The 19,620-nt window shown below is 49.9% G+C and overlaps 2 protein-coding genes across 3 annotated transcripts in view; one reads left to right on the top strand and one right to left on the bottom strand.

The window, feature by feature from the left end:
* The window catches only part of KIN (Kin17 DNA and RNA binding protein), a 51,067-nt gene extending 37,541 nt beyond the window's left edge, over positions 1–13,526 (top strand). The window contains exon 16 of the transcript XR_012642350.1: positions 12,878–13,526. The gene's annotated coding sequence lies outside the window, so the exon portion shown is untranslated. The remainder of the gene's footprint in view (positions 1–12,877) is intronic.
* Positions 1–19,620, bottom strand: part of ITIH2 (inter-alpha-trypsin inhibitor heavy chain 2) — a 45,340-nt gene that overhangs the window by 6,403 nt on the left and 19,317 nt on the right. For both annotated transcript variants that reach the window (XM_074975543.1, XM_074975534.1), the window contains exons 11-17: positions 16,005–16,130; positions 11,127–11,308; positions 9,948–10,133; positions 8,589–8,728; positions 7,637–7,809; positions 2,633–2,761; positions 56–169 (exon numbers count right to left, since the gene is read on the bottom strand). In XM_074975543.1, coding sequence (XP_074831644.1) covers positions 56–169; positions 2,633–2,761; positions 7,637–7,809; positions 8,589–8,728; positions 9,948–10,133; positions 11,127–11,308; positions 16,005–16,130 — 1,050 coding nt within the window. The remainder of the gene's footprint in view (positions 1–55; positions 170–2,632; positions 2,762–7,636; positions 7,810–8,588; positions 8,729–9,947; positions 10,134–11,126; positions 11,309–16,004; positions 16,131–19,620) is intronic.

Below are 19,620 nucleotides of genomic sequence, written 5' to 3' on the forward strand. Positions count from 1 at the left end.
TGATTCTCTGGGAAGCCCGGTGCTATATAAACGTAAGCTGTTCACATTCTCTTACCAGAATCAGGATCTGAAACCAAGTTCAGGATCTTTCCGGGCTCTGAGTCAATGTTGAAGCAGATGTTCTCCTGGCTCCTTAGTAGATGGATGATGAAATGTGGGTCGTTGTCAACTAAGGTAGAAAAATAAGACAGGAATGAAAACTAAAATGAAAGTGGGGGTGTGATTATTTGCACGAGATGGGAACAGCATATCCTTGCTGCTCTATTGATTGAGAGCACTATTTATGCACATAAACAAGCACATCTATTTCTAGTAGCTGATTACAGTTTTAACCAATTATCCCTCAGTAGCCCTGGGGAAGGAAATAAGCAGTAGTATCTGCTTTGGACAGATGGGGAAATTCCCAAGCAATCCTTAGGTAGGCCTGCTACAATTTTTTTTCTTCTAAATGAAACGAAAACCCCATAGGTCTGGGATGAAGTGTATAAACCCTGAGCTGGTAATGAAGGGGTTAAAGAGTAGCTGTAGGCAAAGTTAGCTCTGCCCTCCCAGCCTCTGTCATTTTAGGAGTGGAATAAGGGTTTTAAAGCAAGAGGTCCCCAATGATTGCTGGCCAGCCCTGGGAGACATCAGATGGCAGCTCTACAGTTCTCAGGGGAGATGCAGGGCAGCCTTCTAGGAAGGCCATTTACCAGCCTGACTCTGTCTACAAGGAGACAGCAACCGTGGTACATTGGCCAGGAGGGGTAGGTTCGGCAACCTGTTATGCAGTTGGCACTACTCTCTTCTATTTCTTTCCAGGTGAGGGAATTCGAGACCATACTACAGGGGCTCAGGCGTGGGGGCCACAGACCCCATTCTTGTCAGAAGCAAGCACGCGATTTAATTCCGTGTGTGTCACAAAGACCTGCTACTGCAGCAGATGGGGCCACTCAAAAGATTTTTTGGTGTCTGTGCAGTCCGAGGGGCCTGCCAGCAGCCCCAGAGCTGTGACAAGGTCTTTTAAGGAAAGCTCTTCCAGACTCCAAAGTACACATGCAGACATGTGGCCTGTGGGGATCTTCTGGAAGGAAACCCTCCTTCTGGAAGCCCCCTCTTTCCCAAAATTTTGAGGAAGAAGGGGCTTCCAGAAGGAGGGTTTCCTTCCGGGAGATCCCTGAGGGCCGTATGTCCGCACGTGTACTTTGGAGTCCGGAGCTGCGTCTACACGTGCACGCTACTTCGAAGTAGCGGCAGTAACTTCGAAATAGCGCCCGTCGCGGCTACACGTGTTGGGCGCTATTTCGAAGTTGAAATCGACGTTAGGCGGCGAGACGTCGAAGTCGCTAACCCCATGAGGGGATGGGAATAGCGCCCTACTTCGACGTTCAACATCGAAGTAGGGACGTGTAGACGATCCGCGTCCCGCAACATCGAAATAGCGGGGTCCTCCATGGCGGCCATCAGCTGGGGGGTTGAGAGATACTCTCTCTCCAGCCCTTGCGGGGCTCTGTGGTCACCGTGGGCAGCAGCCCTTAGCCCAGGGCTTCTGGCTGCTGCTGCTGCAGCTGGGGGTCCGTGCTGCATATACAGGGTCTGCAACTAGTTGTTGGCTCTGTGTATCTTGCACTGTTTAATGAAAGTGTGTCTGGGAGGGGCCCTTTAAGGGAGCGACTTGCTGTTGAGTCCGCCCCGTGACCCTGTCTGCAGCTGTGCCTGGCTCCCTTATTTCGATGTGTGCTACTTTGGCGTGTAGACGTTCCCTCGCTGCGCCTATTTCGATGTTGGGCTGAGCAACGTCGAAGTTGAACATCGACGTTGCCGGCCCTGGAGGACGTGTAGACGTTATTCATCGAAATAGGCTATTTCGATGTCGCTACTTCGAAATTAGCTATTTCGATGTAGCGTGCACGTGTAGACGTAGCCCGGAAGAGCTTCTTCTGGACCCTGAACCATGTGCCGATATGCTAATGAGGCACGGAAAATTTGCATCTGCGCCTCATTAGCATCTTCCGGATAGCTCATTCCCGTGCCACTTCTTCTGGAAGAAGCTGCACGTGTAGACACAGCCATCCATTTTACCACTGCAAAATGTGCCCAATGCTCCCCATTCAGAAGAAAACTCAGAGCAGTTACACAATCAGTGCCTCCAAAAATCAGGCCCTCCTGATACCAGCTTTACTGGATGCTTTAAAAGACACAGTCCCAAATCTTTGTGTCATGGTGCTGAGAACTTTCACATGGCAGCATCCAAGTGAAGAAAGGAGGCTTTGAAATTCCCGCTCTTCAGCAGCTAGGCAAAAAATATGCATGGCTTCTTAACCCGTTCACTTTGGGGAAGTTTGGATTCAGGGCCAAACCTGCACCCAGACTTGACCACTGAGGCCCCACCTTAAGTTTAATATTTAGCACATGGGGCAATTTTGCACAGCCCTCCAACTGGGATGCATGCCTTTTCCTGGGAAGGCCAGCGGCATTCTGAAAGTAGGTAGAGGAAATGCCATGGCCAACCCAGTGCAAGGCAGTGACTGTCTCTGTCAATATGAATACAAAGGCCAGTCTTCCTCCAATGATCTATCCTCTCCCACCACACACCTGCTGTGTGTACAAGAGCTCTATGAGTGAAACAGACAGACAGTACACCCTCCCTTACCTGTGTTTATGTGACGGACAGAAGCTGCAGTCGGAGCCTTGAGAGCACTTAATGGACCCTCTGTAGGTAGGGGTTTCACCCAGGACGGGATGGAATTGTCAGGGCCTCTGGAGGCTACATCTAAGACACCTGTTTGTGAATAGGTTGCACAACATTGGAAATAAGTACAAACAGCTGCACTGGCAAAGGATCCATGTAATTTTCGCTTTAACACACCATGATCTGGATTCCCGTGCAACGTACTGCAGGAGAATTATGCCAGATTTACACAGGTGTAACTGAGACCAGAATCTAGCCCATTTAACATTAAGGACTTGCCTACACGAACAGGTAGTCCCTGGCTCTTACTCTATCCCGCACTAGGCTGCTGCAGAGCGTGTACATGTGGACCCTGTTGGTGTGCGTGAACATCCCCTCACGTGCTTTGAGCTGGTCCCATTTCAGAGCAGTATAGGTCAAAGTGCACTACAGAACTGTTAGCTTATGGTAGGAGATCTCTGCAGGCTCTTGTGCTCTGGCTACAGTCATGTGCTTGCTGCCCATAGCTAATGCTCTGAGAGTGAGATTTCTCCTGCTCGTGGACACACACATGCCACAGCTCTCCTTGAGCTAGTGTGAACCCGACTAGCCGCATAGCTGTGCTAGTGTGGGCTACAGCAGAGGCCTGGTTTAACTGTGCCAAGGGCAAACATGACACCCCCAGGGCTGATAGCCACTGCACACCTGGGGGCAAGGTGTGTGTATGTGTGGGGCGGGAGGGGTTGGCTCTATGACCCTGGAAAGGGGTGGAGCCTCCTGTGAAAGGGAAGGGGGCAAGGGCCGTCAGCCCTTAGCCCTGCCCAGAGCATGGTGCTGCCCCCGCCCGAGCTCTCAGAAGCCACACGGAGCAACAGAGTGAGTGACTGCTGTGGCGTCTGAGCTCCAGGCCCCTTTCAAAGGCCAAGTCCCCTATGCTATTGCCCCTGTTGTCCCACCCACCCTTCTGGCGGCAGGCTTGCTTGTTCCATACTGGGCACATACTTGCCACGGGTAAGCTGTCATGTTGCTGCTGCTGCTGCCGCTGCTGTCCAACACCTCATAGCTATGCTGCAAGGTGTGCAAACTAGACACCCCCTTCGTCCCTAGCATGGCTGGACCCAAGTGCCTGGCAGGGTAGAGGCACTTCCCACTTTGCTGTGGTTTAAACATTCATGAAGATGAGCTCTTAGGGTACATCTTCACTTACTGGGAGATTGACCTGGGCAGAGTCGATCTTCCAGGGTTTGATTTCACATGCCTAGTGGGGATGCACAAAATCGAACTATCAGGGTCAACAGTTGACCCCTGTACTTCTCATCCTCATGAGGAGGAAGGGAGGTCAATGAGAAAGTTTCTCCCCTCGACCTTCCTCAGTGAGGATGGCCAGATAAGTCTATTGTAGATAGATTGTTTCCAGCTATGCGATTGCTGTAGCTGGAATTGCATATCTAGGATCAACTTTAAGGTCTAGTGTACACGTGCCCTCAATGTGCTTATTGTGAGCCTATTTATGATACTTAGGCCAGGCCACATCAGACCTTAAAGTTGATCCTAGAGATGCAGTTTGAGGTATGGCAATTGCACAGCTGGAATCGACACATCTTTGATTGACTTATCTGATTGTCCTAACTGAGGGAAATTGAGGGGAAAAGGTCTCCCATCAATCTCCCTTACTCTTTGCAAGAATGAGGACAGCAGTTGATTGTCAACCTCGATAGTTCAATTTAGAATGTCCCTACTAGGCATGGGAAATCAAACCCCAGAAGATTGACCCTGACCGAGTCGAACTCCTGGTAAGTGTATTTGTATCCTTAGGGCCTGGTCCTTTAACTTTTACTGACATGAATAGGCCCTGAATATGCATGTGCTGTGGTTAAGGACTTGTCTCAGTCTTTGGGCATGCAGGAAGTAATTGCTGAAATTATTCTTCACCCAGGAAACCCTAAGTCAGAGCTTACTCAGTTGTTACTCCCCCTAGTACAGCTTGATGGGAGTTTTGCTTGAGATAAAGAATGAGTTAAAAACTGTACAAGGACTTCAGAATTTTGCTTCATGCAAATGTTACTGCATATTAATCATGGAAAAATCCAGCACCCAACCTAGTCTCACAATAGCATAATGAATATGTAATTAACTAGTTCTTTGAAAGAATGAGTGAAATCAATGTTGGCAAAAGACTGTGAAGGTAATCTGAGACAGGGTACCAATGGCAGAAGCCAGCCTGGGGCTATGTCTACACTAGCCCAGAACAGAAGATTGACCTGCTCAGGGTCAATCTTCCAGCATTTGATTTCTCATGTCTGACAGGGACGAGTATTGCATAGCTGGAGTCAATGTACCTTAAGTCAAATTTTTGACATGGCCCCATTGTGGGAGGTCGATGGAAGCAATTCTCCCATCAACTTCCCTGACTCTTCATGATTATGAGGAGTACTGGAGCCAACAGGAGTGCTCTCAATGTTTGATTTAATGGCTCCTTACTAGACCTGCAAAATCAAATCCCGGAAGACCAATCTCTGGAGTGTCAATCTTCCCATAAGCATAGATGTGCCCATAGATGGCAATGGCCCATTAGGTTAATCCCTCGCAGGTAAATGCAAGTTTTTCTCTTAATCTACTGTATTTTCTATAGCTGTAAGTTTAGGCCTACTATGTAAGAGCACTTGTGAGGTATTATCTTCTCTTAGGGTCAAATCGCGATCCCTTGGAGCACAATGGGAGTTTTGCCCCTGATTTCAATGGCAACAAGATCATACTCCTAGACTGGGTCTATACTACAGCAATCTTGCAAAAGAAGATTTTCTAGAAGAGATCTCATTTGGAAAATCTTCTTTTGAAAGAGTGTGTCCACACACAAAAATGCAGATCAAAAGCGTGATCCCCTCTTTCAACAGAGAGTGGCCACACAGCCCCTTTCTTCCGAAGAACGGTCCAGGGATCGGGAAATCTGGCACCATGAGTGCTGCTGTTTCAGAAAAAGGGCCCCTAGGGTATCTACACATGCTCTTTTTTGAAAGAGCCTTTCAGAAGAAGGCGCTGTTCCTGATCCGGGAGCCAAGGATGGCTTCCAGAAGAAGAGCCGCATTCTCTCGATTTACCTTCGAAAGAGCACGTTTTGTGCGTGGACACTCCATGTGTCCTTTCGGAAAATGGCTCGATTTTCTGAAAGAACTTGCTAGTGTATCACCATCAGCATTATCAAGCATGGGCTCAGCGCTTGTTGGAGTCTGATGCCTCTTGCCCTGTCCATTACGAAGTGGCATGTGGTCTTAACATCTAACGTAACTGGGAAATACGTAAGCACACTGAAACAACAAGGGGCCCAGTGTTAACATCAATTAAATCATCACAATCCCTAGGTCAAAGCAAAATGTTACCCAGCATAATCAGCTGATGCAATGTATATGGAATTCCAGTTGTAATAAATTGAGCAATTAGGTAGCTGTGCACAGAAATGTTAGTGGAAGTGGTGAGCTAAAGCACATGGTATAAATAAAAATCTTTTCATTACACAAGGATCCCAGTTGAGGACTTACAATGTAAAGGAAAAACAAATTAACCAACTGTAACATTTCACAGATGTAAGAACTGCATTTGGTTGCAGTAGAATGAAGCCATTTTTGGTATCCTGCCAGCAGTGTGAGCCTGCAGGACAGATAGGCCTGGAGTTCCCACTGAGTGATAAACAGTTCTGAAGTGAAAGGCCAGGCCAAGCCTGTGTTGCAGCTACGTAAGCTGCCTCCTTCTCTCATCACCAGTCTTCTTAGTCTAGCAGGATGCCTCCTGTTTATTTACAACTGATAACTCACCATTTGCTACAGCCTAAGGAAGGAAGAGTTGGTTTTTCAGTGCCTCATCTTCACCATAGTTCCAACAGTTTCCCCCAACAAAAATATACTGCTTGTACAAACCACTGACCAGCAAGAGCCCACCATAATAACAGTGTTTAGCTTTTCTCTTTGTCTTTATATCTCATAGTGCTTTACAAAGTGGAGCGGGGTATTATTATCCCCATTTTACAGATGGGGAAACTGAGGCACAAGGCAAGGCAGTGACTTGCCTAAGTTTATTCACTAGGGCATTACAAAGACAGGAATTAAACTCCTATATCCCAACCAGTGTCTTCTGCTGATAATGACTATTCATATAGTCTATACTGGATTTGTCATCAGGTGGCTTTACAGTGATGATGGCGAAATTAAGTCTGACCGGCACCCACTGAAGTCGGTACTCGGTCAGTTCCTAAGCAGATATAGAAGCCCCACCCCTTTTGGCCCAATGAAAGGATGCTGTAATATGGGGCTGGAGAATAATGAAGGAAACAGACCCCTCTGGAGGACTAAAGGATGAGGACACTCTGGCATTAGGAAAATTCCCATTCTTATGGTCTTGTGACCTATCCATAGCCAGCTCAGAGCCAGCGTGAGTTCTGCCATGCAAGCTTTGGGGAACCCCTGAAATGCGAAACCATCTCTTTCACAGGGTGGGTCCCATCTCTGGTGGGGTCATGGGGGACTCTTTTTGTGGACATTTGCAGAGCAGGGCTAGTGCATCTGCCGGTCACTGCCTCCCATGCAAGGGATGCAAAAGCTGCCGCGGAATGACTCCGTTGCACCTCCATCAGCTATGGAAGGGTCTGACACAGTGCAGGGCCTGAGACAGCCAGGACATGACTCAGTCAGCATTTCTGCAGAACAGAGCACAAGGCTGTGGCATTGTAGGTTTACGGCAATGCTCATAACGGCAAACGTGGCACAGGCAGTCTCCAGTGAGGGTAAGACGCACGAAAAGGGGCTTGTGCAGAATGTAACCCTGTAAGGGGCTGATGGTTGAAGTGCCCGCTTCACTCAGGGCTCTTACAATACAGACCCAAGCACAAGCACCCACATATGTTGCCTTCATAGTCAGCATAAGCGCCAGTGACCACAAACCATTGCAAGTTGGTTTTCTCAAAGCTCGGCAAACGGGACCAATAGAGACACGCACCTGGGCAGCATCCTCTTTTGTGGTCTTTTGGAGAATCTGCCAGCATTCTCTCATCCCCGTCAGGATTCTCTATCAACATGGCAGTGAAGGGGGTCACAATATGGTGATCAAGCGACATCTGTAAGATCCTTTTGGTGATGTTCCTTTTCAGAGCAGCAGTGGGGGCCAGGTTTCTGTGTTGAAAAATCAATAGAATCTCTTGTTACCAGCAGTGCTGGGCAGCTGCTGCTTAAATCAAGGCCATGGTCTTGTTATTCCAGGGGAAACGGAAAAGCAGGAAGCAGTTCCCTCTAATTTTTTCCATCCATGCGCAGAATATAATTTGCCATGTGCACTGAACTATGTGCAGATGTGTACCGCCAATGCAAACCCACGCTGTCCACTCTGTGTGGCTGTAGGCACTCTGCTAATCAGCTGGGCAGCATTTAAATCACCTCTGGGTGACCGTCCAAGAGCTCAGCTTACAGGGAACACTGGCTAAGACCTTGAGAATGTGAATGGAAAGAACTAATGTTCTGATCCAAAACCCACTGAAGTGAGTAGGAAGATGTCCCTTGACCTCAGTGGATGATGGATTGTCCCCAAAGAGCCTGATCCAACTCCCAATGATTTCAGTGTGGTTCTTCCTGTTGATTTCAGTGGGAGATTGATGAAGACCTGTAAGAACAAGGGGCCAAATCCTTTTACTTTCTCTAGTCACCAGCTTCACTCATTCAGTCCTCAACCCATTTCAGACCCCATAGTCACCGCGGTCCCTCTTGCTAGAACAGACCAAACGAAACCCCTATGTCTCAGTGCCTGACATTACAAAGGAAGAGGAGGCACAAAGGTTCCACACACTTTCAGCGAGGTTTTTACTTCTCATTTGTACAATGAAAGGTCTGATCCTGGGAGATGCTGATAACTCTCATCTCCCATTGACCTCTTTCCAGGTCCCCCTCAAAAGCCCTACCTCTCTGCTAGGAGCTGGTTGATGGTCAGATAGGCCCACAGCTTCTCAGTGAATTTGGGGTCAGCGTGTTCGTCTTTCTTCAGGAAATCATCCAGTCCCTCAACATCTGCCAGGGTCTCCAGGACTATCTCAGCATTCGACTAAGTGGTGAATAAAAGAAAGTGGTATCACAGGGTGAGCCATGACATGAAGCAGTCATGTCACACGCCCTCCCCCGATCAGGATCCAGGCACACTTTTAAAAACCGTGGCCCCCACATTAGGAAGCTGAGCCCTCCACACATTTAGACACTGAGGCCAGGTCTACACTAGACCTTAAAGTCGGTTGTAGATACGCACTGCCAACTATGGCAATTGCACAGCTGGATTCGACTTATCTACAATCAATTTACCTGGCCGTCCTCACTGAGGGAGGTCAAAGGGAGAAATTCTCCCACTGGCCTCCTTTACCTCTCGTGAGAGTGAGGAGTACAGGGGTCAACTGTTAACCCCGATAGTTTGATTTTGCACGACCCCAGTGGGCACGCAAAATCCAACCCCAGAAGATTGACTGTGATCAGGTCAGTCTTCTGGGTAGTGAAGACGTACCCTGATGCTCTAACAGGGCTGACCGTGTTGGCCAGCATGAGTAGGGTGGGGTGAAGGAGTCTGTTGCACACAGACCCTCAGTGGCCATGTCATAGCAGATTGAAACAGCGGGGGGAGCTCTCGATACACTTACCAAGGGGAGCTGTGGGGTAGGACTTCTACTGCAGGCTAGGAAGGGGGTGGGGAGATCTCTCTCTATAGTCTTAGTGATGGAGAGAGAGCTGTGCTCTCCTCTCCCACCCTCCTTCCCCCATGCTGAGCAGTACAGACCAACTCTGCTCTCTCCTCTGTGCTCATCATGGGTCCTGCCTGTACCGGAGCCGGGGGCATCTTTGGGAAGCCTGTGAAGCGTGAGACCATCCCTTGTACGTGGCAGGTCACATCTCTGGTGGGGGCATTGGGGAGACTTTTGTGCACATTTGCAGTGCAGGGCTAGTGCATCTGTCAGCCACTGCCTCCCGCAAAGGGGGAACAGCATCTGCTGTGGATCAGCTCCACCAGCTGCAGAGGAGGATGGCCCAGTGCAGGGGCCAAAAGCAAGGATCCAGCACTGTTTTGGTGCAACGTGTGACTATTAGGAGATTGCACTGGAGACAGGAATGACAGGACAGTGACTCCCCACTGCTGCCGACATAACCCCCCAGCAGCTGGCACACTGCAGACATTCCACCCTTCACCCATTCCACCCTTCACGTAGAGAAGGCTTCATCCCTGGGAATGGAGCGCCCTGGTGAGCCACAAGAACAGGAGTTCTCCGGAGAGCTTGACTCACTGCCGTGGCGGTGATAAGACTCTGCAGGTGCTGCACGTTTTCAGAGTCAACCTTCCCCGCCACTACAATCTCTGACCCTCCAAAGTAGTTATGGAAATTGTTCTGGGTGACGTCTGACACCGAGCCCTGAGGATAGTTGATTTCCACTTTCTTGAGGAGAGGGGTGGAGACCTGATTGTAGAATTTCTGCAACGGGTTAAGAAACAGGGTGTAAGTCTGATGTATTTGGTGCAATCCTCGCTGATCTGTTAGTGCATTGGCAAAAGGTACAGATGATGGAATCTGGAACTCAACAGGTCAAGAATGCGCACATTATTTTTTAGGAAATGCAATTCCTCTTTTGATTAGGCCTTGAAATGCCTGTGTATTTACAGAGACAGGTCCCAGTAAAGTCAATGGAAAGACTCAGGTCCACAGTCTGTCACAAGACACCTAGTTCCTTCTGCAATCCAGGTGCAGAAAGAAGCATGAGTACTGGTACATATAGGCCCAAATTCTAAAGCAGGTGTTGAAATCAACAAATAAGGACTTGACAATTTGACCCTTTAGTATTTATTGCTGATATATGTGGATCCTGACTTCAAATACTTTCCAGCTCTGCTAATGAGAATTTAGCCTTCCCCGCTAGATTGTTTCTCTACAGAATGGGCTGAAGTAAAATCCTGGATCTGGAAAGCCTGGAACACAGCTTCAGAAAACCCAAGGTTTATAGCCATGAGCTGGTCTTCACTACAGGAAGATAAGGCTGCTGCAATTGATGCAGTGGGTGTCAATTTACTGGGTCTAGTGAAGACCTGCTAAATCAATGGCATAGTGTTTTCTGGTCTACCCTGGTACAGTAGTTTTCCAAACAGCATCTCCCCTCAACACAGTTTAGTGAAGACACTGGGGTAAGTCAACCTAAACTGCGTTGATTCCAGCTACATTGTTGACATTGCTGGAGTATTGTAACTGAGTTTGATTTACCCTCAAAGTGAAGACAAGCCCTTTGTTATAGAAGGATGTGGTCTTACAGACATGACAGTTACCATGCATAACTCTCAGGGCTCATCTCTGCTCTCAGTAAGACATATGTGAACCAGCAGTAATTCCACCACCTTTATATGAGTTATTCCAGACTCACAGCTGGAAGCAGATTATGTCCCTCACAGTTGAAGAGATGGAGAGAAGGAAATGCACCTTCATTTGGGAAGAAGTCTCCTGATTTCCAAAAATCCTCTGTGCCATTCCATGGTTTTCATGAGCTAGCCTCTCCAGGAAATCATAGTCTACATCAAATCCAATCCCAAGAGAGAACAAAGAGACATCTTCTGGAATGTTCTGCTTCACATTCTTCTGGATTTTGGTCAACTTCAGCTCACCTTCAGGGGACAGAGTGACTTTCAGTCATCTCCTGATTGGAGAACCAGCCCTTCAACCTAATTAAACATTATTCATAAGAATCCTTAACTAGGATCTAATCCCATTGTCCTTGAATATCCCGTATCATTGTATGTAGTGGGAATGTAGGTTTTTTATGATAACATATGAGCCGTGTTTCCATTAGCCTGCTACTTCAAAAGAGCAGGCAACAGTTCGAAGTAGCATACATTGCATCTAAACATGTCAAGTGCTACTTCGAAGTTGAAATCAACTTTAGGCACCACAGATATCGAAACGTCTATTCCAACCAGGGAATAGGAATAGGGCACTACTTCGATGTCTAACATCAAAAAACTAAGGGTGTAGATGCTCCACATCCTACTACTTTGAAAGAGTGGGGTCCGCCATGGCAGCAATCAGCTGGGATGTGGAGATATGCTGCCCAGTGCCTTTGGGGCTCTATGATCTGTGCACACAGCAGCTCTTCAAGCCGCACGGACCAGGAAACCCTGTGGCAGGAAGCTGAGAATGTGCAGGCAGCAGCCATCACACATGGTGCCCCTGCACACCTCAGAGCGACTCCCAGCAGCCCATGGAGGGGGATGGCGACCAGCCAGCCACCAGAGCAGTCCCAGGGCTCCCCTTTGACCGATTCCAGGGCTTGCATGGATCCAGCCAATGGGTGCAGAAGTGTAGCCCATTCTGGAGCGAGGCCAAACTCTGGGACCTGCTGGGGCTCTGGAGTGAGGAAGAGGTGCTCCGGGTTATGGGGAGCAAATGGTGGAATGCGGCTGCCTTTGCCCAGCTGGCCAAAGGCCTGACCACCCAGGGTCACCCTACCCATGCTCCTGACCATGTCAGGAGTAAGGTTAAGGAGCTGCAGCTGGTTTACGCCTGGACTCGGGACTCGGCCAGCTGGTCGGGGGCTGCCCTGCCACTTGCCCCTATTGCCAGGAGCTCAGGGCTATCCTGGGCCCCTGGGGCACCTCATGCCTGCCAGCCATCCTCGACACCACAGTCAAGGAGCTCCAGCAGATTGAGGAGTGGGAACTGAGACTGTCACCCAGCCCTGCCTCACCAGGGCTGGAGCCGGACATTGAGGCTGCGGAGTGGTCCAGCAAGGAGGGGGAGCTGGTCATCAACCTCCCCTCCCACACTTCCAGATGGGCATCCACCTGACAGGCATCCCCCAACCTCAGAAGTGGACCCTCACGTATGTACCCCACAAGGCACACGCCCCCAGTTCAGGCAGTGGAGGCACCAGACATGACTGGAGGCCCCCCATATCCCTGGTAGACACTGGCCCACCTTGGCCCAGCCGGACCATGGCCCTGGGATGGTGTCACAGCCACCAGTGTCCGTCAGCACCTGCTCCTGCGGACAGCGCTGTGTCCTGGCCCCTGGTGGGAGGGGTGGTGTGCAGACCACACAAAGGGACTGCCTACAGGGCCACTGAACCCACAGATGGGGGACAGGGGACAAGGACCTGTCACCCATGGGGGGCTGTGGGCCATAGGGCAGGGGTCAGTACTCATGGCCTTTTTCTTCCTTCCCCCCTGTTTCCACAGCCACACCATCCGAGGGCCAGGAGAGTCTCGCCCCATCTGGGGTACTGGACGGACTCCTGGAGGCGAGGGACAGTGACCGCCTGAAGGCATCACTAGTGCCAGGATGGGCCTGCTGTCATTGGAGCCAGCAGCGGCTGGCCGAGGACCCCCACATTGCCGCCTCCATCCAGCGCCAGGTAGAACTGGTGGAACGGTGCCTCTCGTTCGAGGAGGGGGAGGCTACCTGGCACCAGACAACCCAGGGGTACTTTATGGCCCCCTTCAGGGACATTGCAGGCATGTATTGGGAGCTCCTGGCCTGGCTGTCCCCTCCCCACTGCCCCTTCCGCCATGGCCCTGCCTGCCAACCCCCAGGGAGAGGATCCTGCTGGGCCCAACTACTGGCCTGAGGCCAATCTGCAGCCATACCTTCCCTTTCTCCCCTCCCGCACGCAACCCCACTGGGGACCACAGATGACAGGGAGCGTGAGACCCAGAGCTGGCGGGGGTTGCAGCCCTCCACCCCTGCCCTGGAGTGATGGCCCAATCCCTGGGCCACCTAGGTCCCCCTCCCTCTGTAAATAGTTATCCCCCCCCACATATATTGTTATCCCCAACTCCTGTATATAGTTATCCCCACTATGCTGTTGACAAATACATTCTAGCCACAGTTTTAGCTGTTTGTAATTCACTGTTTTATTTTCTCCAAACCTCTCTGTGCCATGTGCTCGGTGGGGGGAGTGTGTGGGAGGTTGGGGGAGCATGCAGGAAGCCCGCCAGAGGTAGCCGGGGTGGTGCTCATTGGGACCCCTGGTCAAAGTGCCAGTGCAGGGCCTCCCAGACGTGGATCTTGTCCTGGTGGGCCTGGCGCCTTGGGGCAGCAGCTGGCTGGGGGTAGCCCGTGCTGGCCTCGACCACCCACCCCCAAATGAAGGCCTTCCCCTTGCCCCTTCTGACTGTTGTGTAGCATGCAGCAGGCACCCACCACCTGGGGGACATTGAGGATGCCCACGTCCAGGTGGGAGAGGAGGCAGTGCCAATGCCCCTTCAAGCATCCAAAGGTGCGCTCAACCACCTGGCAGGTTTGGTTGAGCTGCCCATTGAAGCACTCCTGGATGGGGGTGAGGTGGTCCATATAGGGCCATATGAGCCAGGGCTGGAGTAGGTATGCGATGTTGGCCACCAGGCAGATGGGCACAGTGGTGTCCCCCAGCAGGATCTGCCTTGGGGGATGTAGGTCCCTGCCTCCAGCCAGGGGCACAGGCCTGAGTCGCAGAAGACCTGCGCATCATGGGTGCAGCCGGGCCAGCCCACATAAATGTCCTGGAACTGGCCCTGGCTGTCCACCATGGTCTGCAGGACCACCAGATGGGAGCTCTTCCTGTTTATAAATTATCCTCCACTGTGCTCTGGGGCATGGATGGGTATGTGGGTCCTGTCAAGGGCCCTGAAGCAATTCGGGAACCCCAGTGCACTGAAGCCCCTGATGGTCCCCAACGCAGATGAATCTTTGGAGGACCATGGCGTTGAGTGTGTGGCCCACCTACAGGGAGGGAACATAAGCACTCGTGAGGGTGTGTGGGGTGTACCCAGCACACCTGACCCCACCCTGGAACCCCTCCATTGCCCCCCACCCTGGGTCCCTTCCCCTGAACCTCACCCCCAAGAGGGTGTGTGCCCAGGTCTCCTTACCTCCATCACGACGGCCCCAACTGTGGCCTTGCCCACACCAAATTGGTGCCTCACGATGCAGTAGTTGTCATGGAATGGCCGGCTTCCAGACAGCTATCGTGGCCCTTTTCTCGATGGGGAAGGCACGGCACACCTGAGTGTCCTGGTGTCTCAGGGCGGGGGTCAGCCACTGGCAGAGCTCCAGGAAGGTCTGCCGTCATATCCGGAAATTCCAGAGCCACCGGTTGTTGTCTCACTCCCCCATGACCAGTTGCTCCCACCACTCGGCACTAGTAAGGTGGGTCCAGTGCCAGCAGGAGGACCCGATGGTCTGGGGCATCCCCTTAACCCTTGGGGGGGTTCCCCTGGCAGGAGCTGCTGGGCGATTACCGGTGCTGCATCTAGCAAGGCGCCTACACTGCTGGTGGCAGCCAGAATGGTGTTGAGCGGCTGCTGCTCCATGTCGATTCCTGTGGGCACTGTGTCTGTGGGGCTTGTGGCAGCTGCACAGGCCTCATGCTGTGCAGGCTGAGGGTGATGGGGAGGGGCGCTTTAAAGGAGCGGCTTGCTGCAGCCCCAGAAGGGCTTGTCCTCCCTGTGACCCCATCCACAGCCTTTCCTGGCCCCTTCTTTCAAAAGAGGCCACTGGTACATGTAGACGCTCTCTTTCCACTTCTAGGGCAGCCCCTTTAGACGTGCCGCGTGGCTTTTTCAACGTCAATCATCGACAGCGCCAGCTCCGGTCCATGTGTGGATGCTACGCATTGAAGGAGCGTCTTTCGACGCTCTCTTTCAAAAGACATTCTTTTGACATGGCGCCCTAGTGTAGACATAGCTATGGAGAGGAATAGGGCTGGTCCTCAAACAGAGTTATTGTTCCAGGCTCTCTGAAGACTCAGCAAGACGACTAATGATTTACATTTCAGTTAATGATTTTAAGTTGCTCTTTGCAAGTAAGAGGGCTAGGAACATCATTTTTTAAATGGAAACTTCAGTTGTAGAGCAGCTGGGGTGGGCTTTGAGGCAATTTCTATAGCTGAAGCCTGAAGCAGACCCCACTGATCTTAATTTGCTTTGTGCTTTATTCTTTATATTTGGAGGCAATTCTGGGGAAAGAGTAGCTTCTTGGGGACCAGCCATCCCTGTGTGGGCTGAGATCTGTGTAGGAGGGGATTGCCTACATGATGGTTGTGACCACCTCTGTTCCAGGATGTATGTATGTAAACAAAGCACATCCCCCGTGGGATATGCCCAGTGTCTACATCTCTTGTGTTTTATCCGCTGAGAAGCCAACCCAAAAAGCCCCAGAACTCTGCACCACCTGGCTGTGGGGTGATGTGTCTGAAGCAGGACATGGTGGCATGGGTAAAAGAGGAAATAGTATTTTCTTAGCTTACGTGTAGAGTGTCCATGTGCTGGTTATCTTTCTTAAACCAGTTCAACTGGTCCGTCCTTTCGTCTAATGCAAGATCCTTACCTACTGTAGGGTCGCCATCTGACACTAATATGATCATGGAGACGGAGTTAGGCTCCAGCATTTTCAAGTTTTTGGCTTCCTTTAGAATGAACATTGCTCGAAGAAGAGCTTCGTTGATGTTTGTGCCTGTGAAGAAGCGATACAATGAGCACGTTAGCTATGCAGTGTTCCTCCTGAAATAAAAGCTCAGTGCCAGGAAAATAATACTTACGACTGGAAAGGAGCAGCTGAGTCTAATCACTTACTAATGCTGGCAGCCCTGTTCTAGCCTCCATTCAATAACTTCTTAAGCTCCCTCTTCAGAATAGTTGGGTCGTTTGCCCTCACTGCTCCCACTGATATTCAAAACCCTTTTCTCCTGTCCAGGCTAAATTTATTCAGGGTCAGTTTATCCCCATTTGTTCTTGTGTCAGCACTGTCTTTCCATTTAAATAGCTCTCATTCCTCCTCATGTGTTTGAAGACAGCTATCATATCCCCTTTGAGCTTTCATTTTTCTGGCCATGTTTACACTTACAAAAAACTTCGAAATGGCCATGCTAATGGCCAAAGCGAAGAATACTAATGAGGCCCTGAAATGAATATTCAGCACCTCATTAGCATTAGCTCGTCTACATGGGGGGTCTGTTTCAAAAGGACCATGCCCGCACTGAAATCCCCTTATTCCTATCAGCTGATTCATTTCAGCGCCTCATTAGTATTCTTTGATTCGTTTCAATGCCTCATTAGCATGGCCATTTCGAAGTTTTTTGTAAGTGTAGACATGGCCAGAAAAATGAAAGCTCAAGGGGGATATGATAGGTGTCTTCAAACACATGACGAGGAATGAGAGCTATTTAAATGGAAAGACAGTCTTGACACAAGAACAAATTAGGATAAACTGACCCTGAATAAATCAGCTGATAGGAATAAGGGGATTTTGATGCTGGCAGGGTCCTTTTGAAAACAACACCTGTGTAGATGAGCCACGGGTGAGCGAACCATGGCAGTTTCGAAGTGCCGTGGCTGGCGGCATGCTAACGAAGTGCTGAATATTTATTTCAGCCCCTCATTAGTATTCTTCGATTTGGCCATTAGCGTGGCCATTTCGAAGTTTTTTTGTAAGTGTAGACTTAGCCTCTGGGCCAAACAAGCCAAAGTCTTTAAATTGCTGCCTGTAAAAAAGACCCTCAATTTCCCTGATCATCCAAGCAGCCCTTCTGTGCACCTGCTCCAAGGTGAAAGAATCTTTATTAAACACAGGTGATCAGAATTGTACATGGTATGTCCATGAAGTGTCACCACTGCCTTGCCCATTTGCATTAATAAGTTCACAGCTGTAGCGGAAATGCATCTTATTATCACAATTGTGTTAGTCTCCATGGAGCGAGGCCTTTAACAGTATGCCTACACAGCAAAGTTATTTCAAAATAACTTTGCTAGCATCTACACAAGGCAACCACTATTTCAAAATAATTTTGAAATAGCAGATACCTTATTTTGAAATAGGTAAACCTCACTGGGCTGCAGCCACACTAGCCCCCTCCTTTTGGAATGATGGATTTCAGCAGATGCTAATGAGGCACTGTCATGAATATGCAGTGCCTCATTAGCATAATGATGGCTGCGCATGATTTGAAAGTGTTGCTTTCGAAACACACAGCTCCCATGTAGCCGGGGGTCTTTCTAAAGGACCCACTGATTTCGAAAGCCCCTTCCTCCCAAAACCAAATGGTGGACTCAGATTGCTAACTGATGCTGGTGCCAGGCCCCCTGCTAGCCCCCGAAAGCCACCTTAGATCCTGCTCGCCCCAGAAATGAAGGGTCCCCTAAACTGCAGGCTCTGTGGTGGTTGTTCTGATCCATCATATAGTCAGGATGGCTTTGCTTGGACATGTTCTGGGCATCACTGAAAATTATACAAACCTGGTACCCAAGAGATCATCTCATTTGGCCCCCATATAACAGAGATGATAGAATTTCACCAGTTCCCCATGTACTGTGCCCGACAATTTATATGTGGCTATAGCACATGTTCCAGAAAGACGGCCAGTCCTGATCTGAAGATGTCAAGCAATGGAAAATCCATCACTTCCCTAGGTAGCTTGTTCCAATGGGCAATCCTCCTGCTTGTTAAAAATGTGTGTCTTATTTCTAATTTCACAGAATCACAGAATCACAGGGCTGGAAGGGACCTCAGGAGGTCATCTAGTCCAGCTGCCTGCTTCAAGCAGGATCAACCCCCACTAAGTCATCCCAGCCAGGACCTTGTCCAGCCGGGACTTAAAAACCTCAAGGGCTGGAGAATCCACCACCTCGCTAGGCAACGCATTCCAATGCTTCACCACCCGCCTGGCGAAGTAGTTTTTCCTAATATCTAACCTACACCTCTCCTTCTTCAACTTCAGACCATTACTCCTTGTTCTGCCATCTGACACCACTGAGAACAGTTTCTCACACTCCTTTTTAGAGCTCCCCTTCAGGAGGTTGAAGGCTGCTATTAAATCACCTCTAAGTCTTCTCTTCTGTAAACTAAACAAGCCCAAATACCTCAGCCTATCCTCACAGGTCTTGTGCTCCAGACCCTTAATCATTTTTGTTGCCCTTCACTGAACCTGCTCCAGCAAATCCACATCCTTTTTATACTGGGGGGCCCAAAACTGGACACAATATTCCAGATGTGGCCTCACCAGTGCTGAATAAAGAGGAATAACTACTTCTCCAGATCTGCTCAAAATGCTCCTCCTAATGCACCCTAGTATGCCATTAGCCTTCTTGGCTACAAGGGCACACTGTTTACTCATAGTCAGCCTTTCATCCACCATAACCCCTAGGTCCCTTTCCATTGTACTGCTGCTGAGCCAGTCGGTTCCCAGCCTGTAACAATGTTTGGGATTCTTCCGCCCCAGGTGCAGGACTCTACACTTCTTCTTATTGAACCACATCAGATTTCTTTTAACCCAGTCCTCCAATTTATCCAGGTCCCTCTGGATTCTCTCTCTACCCTCCAACGTATCTACCTCTCCCCCTAGTTTTGTGTCATCCGCAAATTTAATTTGTATGGCTTCAGCTACCACCCAGTGCTTCTTGTTAGGCCTCTCTCAGGGAGTAGAAAGCCTTGAATTGCCCTGTGTGTTCTCCCTGTAGAGGTACCTATGCACTGTAACAGGCATAAAAAAAGCCTCAACGCATTACATCTCTTACTGTAGGATATTTTCTCCAGGCCTCAGAACAGCTTAGTGGCTCTTCTCTGCATTCTCTCCAATTTGTAACATCCTCCCCCAGCTGCGCTACAAAGATGTTTGCAAGAGAGACCTCAGGGAAGTCGACATCAAGCCAGACAGCTGGGAGGAGCTGGCAGACGATCGCAGCAGATGGAGGCAGGAACTATACAAGGGCCTTCAGAAGGGTGAGTTGAGGATCAGACAGCTAGCAAAGGAGAAGCGAGCCCACAGAAAGCACAGCAAGGACCTGCCAGACACCCATTACATATGCAACAGATGCAGCAAGGACTGTCACTCTCGTGTGGGCCTTCATAGTCACAGCCGACGCTGCAAATGAGGATGCTAAACGGAACTACAAAGGGCGCGATCCATAGTCTACGTAGACTGAAGGATGCTACTACTACTAATAAATAT

This window comes from Carettochelys insculpta, chromosome 1 (assembly GCF_033958435.1).
Source record: "Carettochelys insculpta isolate YL-2023 chromosome 1, ASM3395843v1, whole genome shotgun sequence".
Taxonomy (NCBI): Eukaryota; Metazoa; Chordata; order Testudines; family Carettochelyidae; genus Carettochelys; species Carettochelys insculpta.